At 43.1% G+C, this 14,598-nt stretch overlaps 1 protein-coding gene across 4 annotated transcripts in view; it reads right to left on the minus strand.

Moving 5' to 3' along the window:
- LOC106594617 (CMRF35-like molecule 5) overlaps nt 1–13,450 on the minus strand; it is a 14,082-nt gene extending 632 nt beyond the window's left edge. The window contains exons 1-6 of one of the 4 annotated variants that reach the window (XM_045709679.1): nt 13,011–13,450; nt 12,168–12,503; nt 11,950–12,045; nt 992–1,093; nt 807–847; nt 1–572 (exon numbers count right to left, since the gene is read on the minus strand). The exon at nt 1–572 is cut by the window's left edge and continues 632 nt beyond it. In XM_045709679.1, the coding sequence (XP_045565635.1) occupies nt 393–572; nt 807–847; nt 992–1,093; nt 11,950–12,045; nt 12,168–12,503; nt 13,011–13,050 (795 nt within the window). In that variant the 5' untranslated portion in view covers nt 13,051–13,450 and the 3' untranslated portion in view covers nt 1–392. Of the gene's footprint in view, nt 576–806; nt 848–991; nt 1,094–11,949; nt 12,046–12,167; nt 12,504–13,010 lie in introns of all 4 variants that reach the window. The other 3 variants (XM_045709674.1, XM_045709682.1, XM_045709680.1) reach the window with 3 other exon arrangements.
- Between the last annotated feature and the right edge of the window lie 1,148 nt (nt 13,451–14,598).

Here is a 14,598-nt window from a genome sequence, read left to right on the forward strand (position 1 = left end):
AAACAAACATGATTAACACAGTTGATTGTATATTTGCACCTCCAAGGCTTATGGTCCTTAACCTCTTATAGTCTATAATCACGCAAGTTAGAACCCAACAAGTTATTATAATGAACTATATGTTTCAACTCCGTCAATTCAGGAAGTGAAGTGAAATTCCATTCATTGATTGAAAAGTCCACATGGAAAATGATGGTAAATCAATGATGACTTGTGATTCATTGTCTGTATTGAAATGGAAATCAATTGAATTGAATTGGTCCCCAGCTCTGGTAACAACAACGCTGTGTCACAACCAGACGATCAGACAACCTCTTCTCTTCAGACTACAGACCATAGAATTACATATTAGAACTTAATTACATAATAGACTTTAATTAGTTCTACAGAGTCTATTCAGAGTCAGTAGCAGTGACATCGTCGAGACTCCGGTAGATATCCAATGCTTTGTGTTCCAGCGCCTGATAGGCTGATTGGTAGAGGGCGGGGTCATGAGCAATGCATGCTGGGTCAGCTTTGGACACGGGCCGAGGGTCCACTGCATTCTGGGTAGAATATCTACTTTCTTCATCCTCCTCATCATCAACATGTTAGACAGTGAGGAGAATCATTAGGTGAAGAAAGACACACAAACACATGTGCTCACTCGCGTACACACACACACACACACACACACACACACACACACACACACACACACACACACACACACACACACACACACACACACACACACACACACACACACACACACACACACACACGCATACATACATACGTGCTCTCTCTCTCTCTCTCTCTCTCACCTCTCCAGTGCTTCCTGCATCAGGCCTGTTAGAGATTGCCCCTTTGGAAACAACATGTATTACACCTCTGTGTGTTTGTGTGTGTGCAAGATTGTGCTTGTGTGTGTGAGCTAGCATGTGTGTGTGTCAACAAGATGTGAGTGTGTGTGCGTGAGTGGACGTGTGTGTGTTTGATGGTATCTCACCTAGAGCCTTGTTGCTGTGCCAGCACCTGTAGAATATGAGGGGGATGACAGCAAACACCAACACAGCCAGACTAACACACACAATGATCACCACTGAGGTACCTGGAATACAGGGAGGTATGAGGGGTGATAAATGACAAAAATTAACCGTTGAATGTTTGATGTATTTTATTATATACAGTTTTTACTTAAACGTGACTTAAACGTGTATGCGTGATGTTTTTTTACCATTCATCAAAGTTTATTTATAACAATTTGACACATGAATGTCTGATTAATTCTGTTCCAAACAGTTGCGTTTATAGAATTCAAGATTGAGATTTAATGGACAAGATTGAGTAAACAATGTGGAGGGAAAAATAAGGGTAGATATCATTTTTGGCATTTCAATAATAACGCATAAGAAGGAGAAACAAAAAGAAAAAAGCCATTACAATGTAAGTCTGATCTGCATACAAACATGGTATTCAGGTTTCTAACCAAGCAGTATAAAATGTTCTTGAACTGTTGAATGCAAGACCAGACTATGATGCTATGCACAATGATAAATACACTGACATAAAGAAATTATGTATTTCACAATGATAAATACACTGACATAAATAAATGATGTATTTCACAATGATAAATACACTGACAAATAAATGATGTATTTCTAAATATGTGACTACATTTCCCATTTGAGCCTGATGTACCATTTCCAATAATGTTTTTTGTTTATCATAGTAACCCTAGCAACAGTGCATGACTTCCTGTTGGCCTCTACATCAGCAGCAGGAAAACATGGCCATCGCTACATCACTAGACATTAAACTTAACAGCACTCTCACTCTGTCTTGCAGGAGAGTCCAAGGAAGGAGAGTCTACAGAGGAGGGGGGATGGGCCGGGTGAAAAAAGTGAAAGAGAGAGAGGCAACACTAGACACTATGGAACACAAAGCTTTTATTATCTCATCCTGGAATATACAAGGTCTGAGGTCATCTGCCTTTGGCCTGAAGAGCAGGAAACCAGACTTCATCAAAGAAATTGGTAATACAGACATTGTCATCCTACAAGAAACATGGTACAGAGGAGACGGACCCACTGGTTGCCCACTAGGTTACAGAGAGCTGGTAGTCCCATCCATCAAACTACCAGGTGTGAAACAGGGAAGAGACTAAGGGGGTATGCTAATTTGCTATAGAGCAGACCTAATCCACTCTATTAAATTAGTCAACAATTTAATAACCAACACAAAGGGGTCACAACTCCTGCAGATCTGTCAGATGCTGGGTATGTACATAGTCATTGGCTTTCGAAGAGTCTCCTATGGTAGGTACACCTACCCTTGGCTGTAGTACTGTAGATGACTTTATCACTGACCTCAACCCAGAGTCTCTCAGAGTGTTCACAGTCAGCCCACTAACACCCCTATCAGATCACAGCAAAATCACAGTCTACCTGAACAGAGAAATACTCAATCATGAGGCATCAAAGCCAAAGGAACTGCACAATATTAACCTCTTGGGGCTATGTGGGACGCTAGCGTGCCACCCGTGGTGCACCCTATCAACAGCAGGTGCATTTCAAGAGCGGCAAATTTGAAACCAAATAAATGTCAAAATTCAAATTTTTCAAACGTACAACTATCTTACACCCTTTGAAAGATAAACATCTCCTTAATCTAACCACGTTGTCCGATTTCAAAAAGGTTTTACGGCGAAAGCATAAAGTTAGATTATGTTAGGAGAGTACATTGACAATAGCTGTGTGTAATGTTTTGTCAATTCAAAGACAGGCGTCACCAAAACCATAAAACCAGCTAAAATGATGCACTAACCTTTGACAATCTCCATCAGATGACACTCCTAGGACATTATGTTAGACAATGCATGCATTTTTTGTTCTATCAAGTTCATATTCATATCCAAAAACAGCGTTTTACTATGGCGTTGATGTTCAGGAAATCGTTTCCCTTCAATAACCGGCAGTCAAGTCAGCACCACAAATTAAATAATTAAAATTAGAAAACATTGGTAAAATATTATATTGTCATTTAAAGAATTATAGATTTACATCTCTTGAACGCAATCGACTTGCCAGATTTAAAAATAACCTTACTGGGAAATCACACTTTGCAATAATCTGAGCACTGCGCCCAGAAAAATACGCTTTGCGATACAGACAAACGGCCATGTTGGAGAGATCTAAAATCGAAAATACTATGTAAATAATCCATTACCTTTGATTCTCTTCATCAGATGTCACTTCCAGGAATCCCAGGTCCATAACAAATGTAGTTTTGTTCAAAAAAGCTCATAATTTATGTCCAAAAAGCTCCGTGTTGTTAGCACATGATCTAAGCCCGCCGGACTTCACTTCATGAACGAGGGGAAAAAATATATTTACGTTCGTTCAAACATGTCAAACGTTGTATAGCATAAATCATTAGTGCCTTTTTTAACCAGAACATGAATAATATTCAAGGTGGACGAATGCATTCTCTTTTAAAACGTATTGGAACGAGGGTACCCAACATGACCTCGCGCGCCAGAGTCTAATCGGCCATCACCGTTCCAAGGCTCTTATTCGGTCAGATCTCATAGTATAAGACTCAAAACACTTTGTAAAGGCTGGTGACATCTAGTGGAAGCAATAGGAAGTGCCAAAACATTAATCAGCCCCTGTGTGTTTCAATGGCATAGGCTTAAAGGTAATTCAACACATCAGGTATCCACTTCCTGTCAGAAAATGTCTCAGGGTTTTGCCTGCCAAATGAGTTCTGTTATACTCACAGACACCATTCAAACAGTTTTAGAAACTTTAGGGTGTTTTCTATCCATATATAATAAGTATATGCATATTCTAGTTACTGGGTAGGATTAGTAACCAGATTAAATACGTTTTTTATCTAGCCGTGAAAATACTGCCCCCTAGCCCCAACAGGTTAAGAAATGCTGTAGATTGAAGGAAAGTAGTGTAGAAACCTACCAAAAAACAATTAGGCAACAACAAATTCAAACCCTTTTAGACAACTTCCTGGACAAAACATTTCACTGTAATAGTGAAGGTGTAAACTTGGCAGTAGAAAGTCTAAACAGTATATTTGATGAAGAATGCAAAAACCTAAGAAAGAAATTGAGAAACCTATCCAATCAAAAACATACACCCAGAAAACCTAAGTCTACATCTTCACTATGGTGAATCATTAAAAAAATACAGAAATACACTAAGGAAAAAGAAGGAACAGCATGTCAGAAATCAGCTCAATGTAATTGCAGAATCCATAGAATCTAAACAACACACTAAGCAAACAACACAAAGAGTTATCTTTCCAAAATGGAGATGTGTGGAGAAACCATTTCTACAATCTTTTTGTCTCTATAACAAAGAACAAAGAACAAAAACATATACATGATCAGCTATTAATTACGTGATAAATTGGTCCATGCCAACTACCAGCCTGTCACGACTCACACCGAAGGTGGCGCCCCCTCCTGCTCGGGTGGCGCTCGGCGGTCGTCGTCACCGGCCTACTAGCTGCCACTGATTCCTTTTGTTTTCCCCTTTCTGTTATTGTTTGCACCTGTCCGTAGTTCGGTTGATTAGCGGGGCTATATTAGCCAGTTGGCCCACCTGCTCTTTATGCGGGATTGTTTCTCTGTTGGTTGCTTTGTTACATGCTGTATTTATTTGGCACTAGTGCGTGGTTTTGTGCTCACTGTGTTTTGTCCCCTGTGTTTGGGGCACTTTGATTTTTGTGTGCGCTCAGTTCGCTATTTGGGGTGGCTGGTGTTTTTCTGTGTCGCTCATTAACCTGTTAGGGCTAGGGGGCAGTATTTACACGGCCGGATAAAAAACGTACCCGATTTAATCTGGTTATTACTACTGCCCAGAAACTAGAATATGCATATAATTATTGGCTTTGGATAGAAAACACCCTAAAGTTTCTAAAACTGTTTGAATGGTGTCTGTGAGTATAACAGAACTCATATGGCAGGCAAAAACCTGAGAAGATTCTGTACAGGAAGTACCCTCTCTGGCCATTCCTTGGGCTTCTTGGCTCTGTTTATTGAACATTTAGGATCTTTGCTGTAACGTGACACTTCCTACGGCTCCCATAGGCTCTCAGAACCCGGGAAAAAGCTGAACGATGTAATTCCAGCCGCTGGCTGAAACACATTAGCGCCTTTGGTAAGTGGCCGATCAGAGGACCATCAGACTGAGGCGCGTGCACGAGGGGATCCCATGTTTTTATTATTATCTCTCTTTGAACGTAAACACGCTTTCCCGGTCAGAATATTATCGCTTTTTTACGAGAAAAATGGCATAAAAATTGATTTTAAACAGCGGTTGACATGCTTCGAAGTACGGTAATGGAATATTTAGAATTTCTTTGTCAAGAAACGCGTCGGGCGCGTAGTAAATCTGACTTTGGTGAGCGCTAAACTTGCTGGGTGTCTAAATAGCTAGCCCTGTGATGCCGGGCTATCTACTTAGAATATTGCAAAATGTGCTTTCACCGAAAAGCTATTTTAAAATCGGACATAGCGAGTGCATAGAGGAGTTCTGTATCTATAATTCTTTAAATAATTGTTATGTTTTTTGTGAACGTTTATCGTGAGTAATTTAGTAAATTCACCGGAAGTTTGCGGGGGGTATGCTAGTTCTGAACGTCACATGCTAATGTAAAAAGCTGGTTTTTGATATAAATATGAACTTGATTGAACAAAACATGCATGTATTGTATAACATAATGTCCTAAGATTGTCATCTGATGAAGATCGTCAAAGGTTAGTGCTGCATTTAGCTGTGGTTTGGGTTTATGTGACATTATATGCTAGCTTGAAAAATGGGTGTCTGATTATTTCTGGCTGGGTACTCTGCTGACATAATCTAATGTTTTGCTTTCGTTGTAAAGCCTTTTTGAAATCGGACAGTGTGGTTAGATTAACGAGAGTCTTGTCTTTAAAATGGTGTAAAATAGTCATATGTTTGCGAAATTGAAGTAATAGCATTTCTAAGGTATTTGAATAACGCGCCACAGGATTCCACTGGTTGTTACGTAGGTGGGACGAAATCGTCCCACTGGCCCTAGAGAAGTTAACAGCTCTCACCCGTATCGCTGATTCCTTCGTCTGATTCCTCCTCAACTACGCCCAACCCCTACAGAATCCCACACCACCTATGGAGTCAGCAGGAGCAGCTGCCAACCCCCTTCCCTCGATGGAGGAACGCGTGCTCCATCATACATCAGTCCTCCACCGAACTGGATCCGCGATGGATCAAATGATGGAGAAGATGGACCGTTGGGAGAGGAGTGGTCTCCTCTCTCCACCTCCGGCTCCTCCGACGCAGCAACCTCCGCCTCCCACTGCGTCTGGCTCCGGCGCGCTTCGTCTGGCGCTCCCGAGGGAGTATGATGGAGTGGCGGCTGGGTGCCAGGGATTTCTGCTCCAGCTCGAGCTGTACCTGGCCACCGTCAGACCTGCTCCCTCGGGAGAGGAGAGCGTGAGTGTCCTCTTTTCCTGCCTGACGGGCCGAGCTCTGGAGTGGGCCAATGCAGTCTGGAATGGTCCGGACTAGGCAAGGGATCACTATCCAGAATTCACCCGCCGCTTTCGGGCCGTGTTCGACCACCCTCCGGAAGGAAGAGCGGCGAGTGAGCGGCTGTTCCACCTCAGGCAGGAGACGAGGAGCGCGCAGGACTTCATGCTGGAGTTCAGGACCTTGGCTGCTGGGGTGGGGTGGAACGACAGGGCCCTGATAGACCATTACAGGTGAGTCAGCACCAAACTCACCCAGAACCCCCTGTTGGTCACATGTTGTTATTAATTTTGGTTTCTGATTTTTCTCCCTCTTCCCAGCATAGGGCGCTAGTCGATTCAGGCGCAGCTGGGAACTTTATGGATCGCAGACTCTCCATTAAAGAGCATATTGAAGTTAGAAGCAAAAGCCTACAACTATTTTAGGACTGTTTCGCGCTGCTCTGAGAAAAGCACGACACAGAGATTCTTTAGCTAAATAGCCCAGTACTGTACTGCCGGACATCACATTGTACAGCGCCATATTTTATGTTCCATCCTAGCAGAAACCCAGAGGGTTTTTCATTTTTCATGGAATAGAAGCACCATAATATTAATCAAATTAATTAAGCAAATACCAGTCAAAAGTTTGGACACACCTACTCATTCCAGGATTTTTCTATATTTTTACTATTTTATACATTGTAGAATAACAGTTAAGATATCACAACTATGAAATAACACATATGGAACCAGTTAAGAAAAAAATCCTATTTACAAGGACAGCCTACTCCTTCCTCCCCAACAGGGATTTGAACCCGTTCTCCCACGTGCCCCGCATTCTGTTGTACAGACATGGCCTGCTCTCCCTTATGTAAGGAATTAGGCACTTTCCAATGTTTACTACAGTATGTATTGGAGACTGCACAGTAGCCTAATAAACACATTTCATGAATAAAATAATGATATAAATACTCTTTCAAAATGCACATGTTGATTTAGTTATGGATCCATAAGGAATTACTATGGGAATAAATATCACTGATTTACAGAAATATTGGAAGAAAGTTGTCTAATGAAGGGAAATAATTTAGAATCCTTCGATCCAGTTGCCTACTCCCAACATCACGTTGTACAGCGCCATAGAAACTCTGAGGGTTTCGTTTTAAATTTTTCTCTAATATCAATTAAATTAATTAAGCCAAATTTCTTAATATCAATCCCATATACTATGTTATTACAAAAAAGGTTTTCAATTCTCTGGTAATGCCAATACGGAATACTACCAAATGCTTCTCAAAGATGTCCTCTTGTGGTCAAACTAGCAATAACTTGCAGTAACAGAACCAGGTATGCCCTGATCAGTTTCACTTGTGCTTGTCTCCACCCCCCTCCTGGTGTCGCCCATATTCCCCATTACCCCCTGTGTATTTATACCTGTGTTTTCTGTCGGTTGCCAGTTTGTCTTGTTTGTTCAAGCCTGCTAGCATTTTGTCTCAGCTCCTGGTTTTCCCGAGTCTCTCTTTTTCTCATCCTCCTGGTTTTTGACCTTTGCCTGTCCTGACCCTGTGCCTGACCACCTGACCACTGCCTGACTCTAAACCTGAGCCTGCTGTCCTGTACCTTGACCTCTGCTCTGGATTATCGACCCCTGCCTGCCTTGACCTGTCGTTTGCCTGCCCCTGTGGTTACAATAAACATTGTTACTTCACAGTGTGCACTTGGGTCTTAGCTTGAATCCTGATAAGCCAATCATGGATAGTTGGAAGGTTGCCGTCTTTCTGTGGCTTAACCTACAAGGCTTGTAATGAAACCATTTTATTCGTATTTACAGATGGCATACAAGTTTGTTATTAAGGCACATGAATGTTCACGTATTCGAGAAGGCATTTCTGCCAAAAAACGCATTTTGATGAAAACAAATGTTTACGTTCATACGACTCTCCTGTGATGACGTGACTTGAGACACGCCTAGTTTTCTGAATCAGGTAAAATATCAACAAATTGACGAGGGCACTAGTACAGTCTGCAGCACCCGGCCCCACCCTACTAGAATCTGAAGTCAAATGTCTACTCTTTGCTGATCTGGTGCTTCTGTCCCAAACCAAGGTGGGCATACAGCAGCACCTAGATCTTCTGCACAGATTCTGTCAGACCTGGGCCCTGACAGTAAAGCTCAGTAAGACAAAAATAATGATGTTTCAAAAAAGGTCCACTTGTCAGGACCAGAAATGAAAATTCCATCTAGACACTGTTGCTCTTTTGCACACAAAACTATACATACCTCGACCTAAACATCAGCGCCATAGGTAACTTCCACAACTGTGAACATTCTTAGAGACAAGGCAAGGGACTTTCAAGCCATGAAAAGGAAGATAAAATTGGACATACCAATTAAGATTTGGCAAAAAATTCTTGAATAATTAATAGAACCCATAGCCCTTTATGGTTGTGAGGTCTGGGGTCCGCTCACCAACTAAGAATTCACAAAGTGGGACAACCACCAAATTCAGAGTCTGCATGCAGAAATCTGCAAAAAGATCCTCTTTGTACAATGTAAAACACGAAATACATGCAGAGCAAAATATCAAAATCCAGAGAAGAGCTGTAAAAATCCACAACCACCTAAAAGGAAGCAATTCCCAAACCTTCCATTCCAAAGCCATCACCTACAGAGAGATGAACCTGGAAAAGAGTATCCTAAGCATGCTGGTCCTGAGGCTCTGTTCACAAACAGACCCCACAGAGCCCCAGGACTGCAACACAATTAGACCCAACCGTTGCCCCACCTGGTTTCTGACCCCTGCCTGCCTTGACCTGTCTATTGCCTGCCAATGTTGGATTATTAAACTATAGTTTATCTGACATGGTCTGCATCTGGGTCTAACCCTTTTCTACTTTAACTATTTTACATCACTGTATATAGACACATGACATTTCAAATGTCTTTATTCTTTGGAACTTGTGTAAGTGTAATACTGGCTGTTCACTTTTTGTTTATTTCACTTTTGTTTATCCATTTCACTTGCTTTGGCAATATAAACATTAATTTCCTATGCCTATAAAACCCCTTGAATTGCGAGAGAGAGAGAGAGAGAGAGAGAGAGAGAGAGAGAGAGAGAGAGAGAGAGAGAGAGAGAGAGAGGAGAAATAGGGAGAGAGAGAGAGAGGAGAAATAGGGAGAGAGAGAGAGAGAGAGAGAGAGAGAGAGAGAGAGAAATAGGGAGAGAGAGAAAGGAGAAATAGGGAGAGAGATAGAGAAATAGGGAGAGAGAGAGAAAGGAGGAATAGGGAGAGAGAGAGAGAGAAAGGAGAAATAGGGAGAGAGAGAGAAAGGAGAAATAGGGAGAGAGAGAGAGAGAGAGAGAGAGAGAGAGAGAGAGAGAGAGAAGAGAGAGAGAGAGAGAGAGAGAGAGAGAGAGAGAGAGAGAGAGAGAGAGAGAGAGAGAGAGAGAGAGAGAGAAAGGAGAAATAGGGAGAGAGAGAGAGAGAGAGAAATAGGGAGAGAGAGAGAGAGAAATAGGGAGAGAGAGAGAGAGAGAAAGGAGAAATAGGGAGAGAGAGAGAGAAAGGAGAAATAGGGAGAGAGAGAGAGAGAAAGGAGAAATAGGGAGAGAGAGAGAGAGAGAGAGAGAAAGGAGAAATAGGGAGAGAGAGAGAGAGAGAGAAAGGAGAAATAGGGAGAGAGAGAGAAAGGAGAAATAGGGAGAGAGAGAGAGAGAGAGAGAGAGAGAGAAATAGGGAGAGAGAGAGAGAGAAATAGGGAGAGAGAGAGAGAAAGGAGAAATAGGGAGAGAGAGAGAGAGAAAGGAGAAATAGGGAGAGAGAGAGAGAAAGGAGAAATAGGGAGAGAGAGAGAGAGAGAAAGAAAGGAGAAATAGGGAGAGAGAGAGAGAGAGAAAGGAGAAATAGGGAGAGAGAGAGAGAGAGAGAAAGGAGAAATAGGGAGAGAGAGAGAGAAAGAAAGGAGAAATAGGGAGAGAGAAAGGAGAAATAGGGAGAGAGAGAGAGAGAGAAAAGGAGAAATAGGAGAGAGAGAGAGAGAGAGAAAGGAGAAATAGGGAGAGAGAGAGAGAGAAAGGAGAAATAGGGAGAGAGAGAGAGAAAGAAAGGAGAAATAGGGAGAGAGAGAAGGAGAAATAGGGAGAGAGAGAGAGAGAAAGGAGAAATAGGGAGAGAGAGAGAGAGAGAAAGGAGAAATAGGGAGAGAGAGAGAGAGAAAGGAGAAATAGGGAGAGAGAGAGAGAGAAAGAAAGGAGAAATAGGGAGAGAGAGAGAGAGAGAGAGAGAGAAAGGAGAAATAGGGAAAGAGAGAGAGAGAGAGAAAGGAGAAATAGGGAGAGAGAGAGAGAGAGAGAGAGAGAAATGAGAAATAGGGAGAGAGAGAGAGAGAGAGAGAGAAAGGAGAAATAGGGAGAGAGAGAGAGAGAGAGAGAGAAAGGAGAAATAGGGAGAGAGAGAGAGAGAGAGAGAAAGGAGAAATAGGGAGAGAGAGAGAGAGAGAGAGAAAGGAGAAATAGGGAGAGAGAGAGAGAGAGAGAAAGGAGAAATAGGGAGAGAGAGAGAGAGAGAAAGGAGAAATAGGGAGAGAGAGAGAGAGAGAGAGAGAAATAGGGAGAGAGAGAGAGAGAGAGAGAGAGAGAGAGAGAGAGAGAGAGAGAGAGAGAGAGAGGAGAAATAGGGAGAGAGAGAGAGAGAGAGAGGAGAAATAGGGAGAGAGAGAGAGAGAGAAAGGAGAAATAGGGAGAGAGAGAGAGAGAAAGGAGAAATAGGGAGAGAGAGAGAGAAAGAAAGGAGAAATAGGGAGAGAGAGAGAGAGAAAGGAGAAATAGGGAGAGAGAGAGAGAGAAAGAAAGGAGAAATAGGGAGAGAGAGAGAGAGAGAGAGAGAAAGGAGAAATAGGGAGAGAGAGAGAGAGAGAAAGGAGAAATAGGGAGAGAGAGAGAGAGAGAAATGAGAAATAGGGAGAGAGAGAGAGAGAGAGAGAGAGAGAGAGAGAGAAAGGAGAAATAGGGAGAGAGAGAGAGAGAGAGAAAGGAGAAATAGGGAGAGAGAGAGAGAGAGAGAGAGAGAGAAAGGAGAAATAGGGAGAGAGAGAGAGAGAGAGAGAGAGAAAGGAGAAATAGGGAGAGAGAGAGAGAGAAAAGGAGAAATAGGGAGAGAGAGAGAGAGAGAGAGAAAGGAGAAATAGGGAGAGAGAGAGAGAGAGAAAGGAGAAATAGGGAGAGAGAGAGAGAGAGAAAGGAGAAATAGGGAGGGAGAGGGAAAGGAGAAATAGGGAGGGAGAGGGAAAGGAGAAATAGGGAGGGAGAGGGAAAGGAGAAATAGAGAGAAAAGAAAGAGGTAGTGAGATTTGTCTAACGCTTGACCAGATACTGTTGTTTCTGTCTATAGCAGCACATTAAAGTTGTCTGTTGGTGAAAGATTGATTGCAAGGGACAAGTCCATCATACCTGCTGTCTGTGAAGGACCAACACTGATGTCTCCTGATGGAATGAATGTTGTGGTGACATGAGGTTTGGAGGTGACAGTTGATGGTTTAGGAGGAGCTGTGTGTAAAACAAAAGAACAGGCAGCCACAAATATTGTCACCATTTTACTTTCTCTACTGAAGTCATGAAGCCTGTAACAAACATTAACCTCTGACAAATGTGATTAAAGGTTCACTTACCATCTGTGACTGTGAGATCCACCTCTTGGTATGAATCTTTTATAGATCTGTCGACTCCACACCAGTAGGTCCCAGAGTCTGACTTCACCAGGTTCTTGATGGTAACAGTGAAGTCTCCATTTCTTTTGTCATGTATGGTGTATCTTCCTTTCTCAATATAGTTCTTGTTCTTCTGAGTTTGAACCAGAATGTCATTGTAACTGTCACATTTCTTGCTACAGAAGTACTTGCCATTGCTTTTTCCAAACCGTTTATCTGCATATGAGCACTGAATTGTGACCTGTCCCCCAACAACTCCAGTCGCCTTAGTGATGACTGACTCCACAACACAGAGAGCTGTAAAACAGAAACATACGGTCACTAAAGAGGAACTGGACCTCTTTGTCCTCAACACCATCATAGTCCTACTGTACCCATCAACAGAGAGCTGTAAAACAGAAACATACGGTCACTAAAGAGGAACTGGACCTCTGTCCTCAACACCATCATTGTCCTACTGTACCCATCAACAGAGACATGAGATAAGTTAAGTACATTCTACCATGAACATGCAGATATATCATCTGATCATATCTCTACTGTTACACGTACTGGCTCCTTATAGACAAATCATTATCTTAGTACACTATATCATCCATAGAGAATACAGTCTAGAACTATAGAAACTGATACAGACAGACACAGACAGACAGACAGACAGACAGACAGACAGACAGACAGACAGACAGACAGACAGACAGACAGACAGACAGACAGACAGACAGACAGACAGACAGACAGACAGACAGACAGACAGACAGACAGACAGACAGACAGACAGACAGACAGACAGACAGAACTCACCTGAAAGGAGGCAGCAGGAGACAACATGGAATATCTTCATTCTGGACAGTTACTCCTCAGTTACTGTACTGTTAAAGTTACTTTACTACCATAGTTACTATACTGTTAAAGTTACTTTACTATCACAGTTACCATACTACCACCTGGTGCATCAACATGCCCAGGTCCACAACAGCTTCTCTGTCAGCTACTCTCAGTCCTACTAAACCATCACCAGTCAGACAGCTGGGTGTTTCTGAAGTCTTCTTTCTTCCTCTGTTGAAAGCTCCTCCCTCTTCTGACACCAAACCCTACTCTCTGTCCCTCTGCATATCAGAGAGATGGAGATAGTGATGGTGGAGGGGGAGGGCATTAGCTCACATATCCTGGCTCTGAAATGACTTCAGTGACTGCAGGTCTATATGTGCTGCAGAGTGAAACTCGTTCAAACCGGCCGGATGTTTGACTTCTAAACTACCAGACAACTCAGCAAGCTGTGGTGACTAAGTGTGAAAACTGTTCACTTCTCTGTTCTAAAGTTAAAGTTTGTTTCAGCAGAGGAGGAACACATTGTTGAGATGATGCCATTATAGTTAAAGTACACATCATTATATACTGCTCAAAAAAATAAAGGGAACACTTAAACAACACAATGTAACTCCAAGTCAATCACATTTCTGTGAAATCAAACTGTCCACTTAGGAAGCAACACTGATTGACAATACATTTCACATGCTGTTGTGCAAATGGAATAGACAACAGGTGGAAATTATAGGCAATTAGCAAGACACCCCCAATAAAGGAGTGGTTCTGCAGGTGGTAACCACAGACCACTTCTCAGTTCCTATGTTTCCTGGCTGATGTTTTGGTCACTTTTAAATGCTGGCGGTGCTTTCACTCTAGTGGTAGCATGAGACGGCGTCTACAACCCACACAAGTGTCTCAGGTAGCGCAGCTCATCCAGGATGGCACATCAATGCGAGCTCTGGCAAGACGGTTTGCTGTGTCTGTCAGCATAGTGTCCAGAGCATGGAGGCGCTACCTGGAGACAGGCCAGTACATCAGGAGACGTGGAGGAGGCCGTACGAGGGCAACAACCCAGCAGCAGGACCGCTACCTCCGCCTTTGTGCAAGGAGGAGCATTGCCAGAGCCCTGCAAAATGACCTCCAGCAGGCCACAAATGTGCATGTCTCTGCTCAAACGGTCAGAAACAGACTCCATGAGGGTGGTATGAGGGCCTGACATCCACAGGTGGGGGTTGTGCTTACAGCCCAACACCGTGCAGGACGTTTGGCATTTGCCAGAGAACACCAAGATTGCAAATTCGCCACTGGCGCCCTGTGCTCTTCACAGATGAAAGCAGGTTCACACTGAGCACATGTGACAGACGTGACAGAGTCTGGAGACGCCGTGGAGAACGTTCTGCTGCCTGCAACATCCTCCAGCATGACCGGTTTGGCGGTGGGTCAGTCATGGTGTGGGGTGGCATTTCTTTGGGAGGCCGCACAGCCCTCCATGTGCTCGCCAGAGGTAGCCTGACTGCCATTAGGTACCGAGATGAGATCCTCAGACCCCTTGTGAGGCCATATGCTGGTGCGGTTGGCCCTG

Source organism: Salmo salar, chromosome ssa02 (genome assembly GCF_905237065.1).
Source record: "Salmo salar chromosome ssa02, Ssal_v3.1, whole genome shotgun sequence".
NCBI classification, from domain to species: domain Eukaryota; kingdom Metazoa; phylum Chordata; class Actinopteri; order Salmoniformes; family Salmonidae; genus Salmo; species Salmo salar.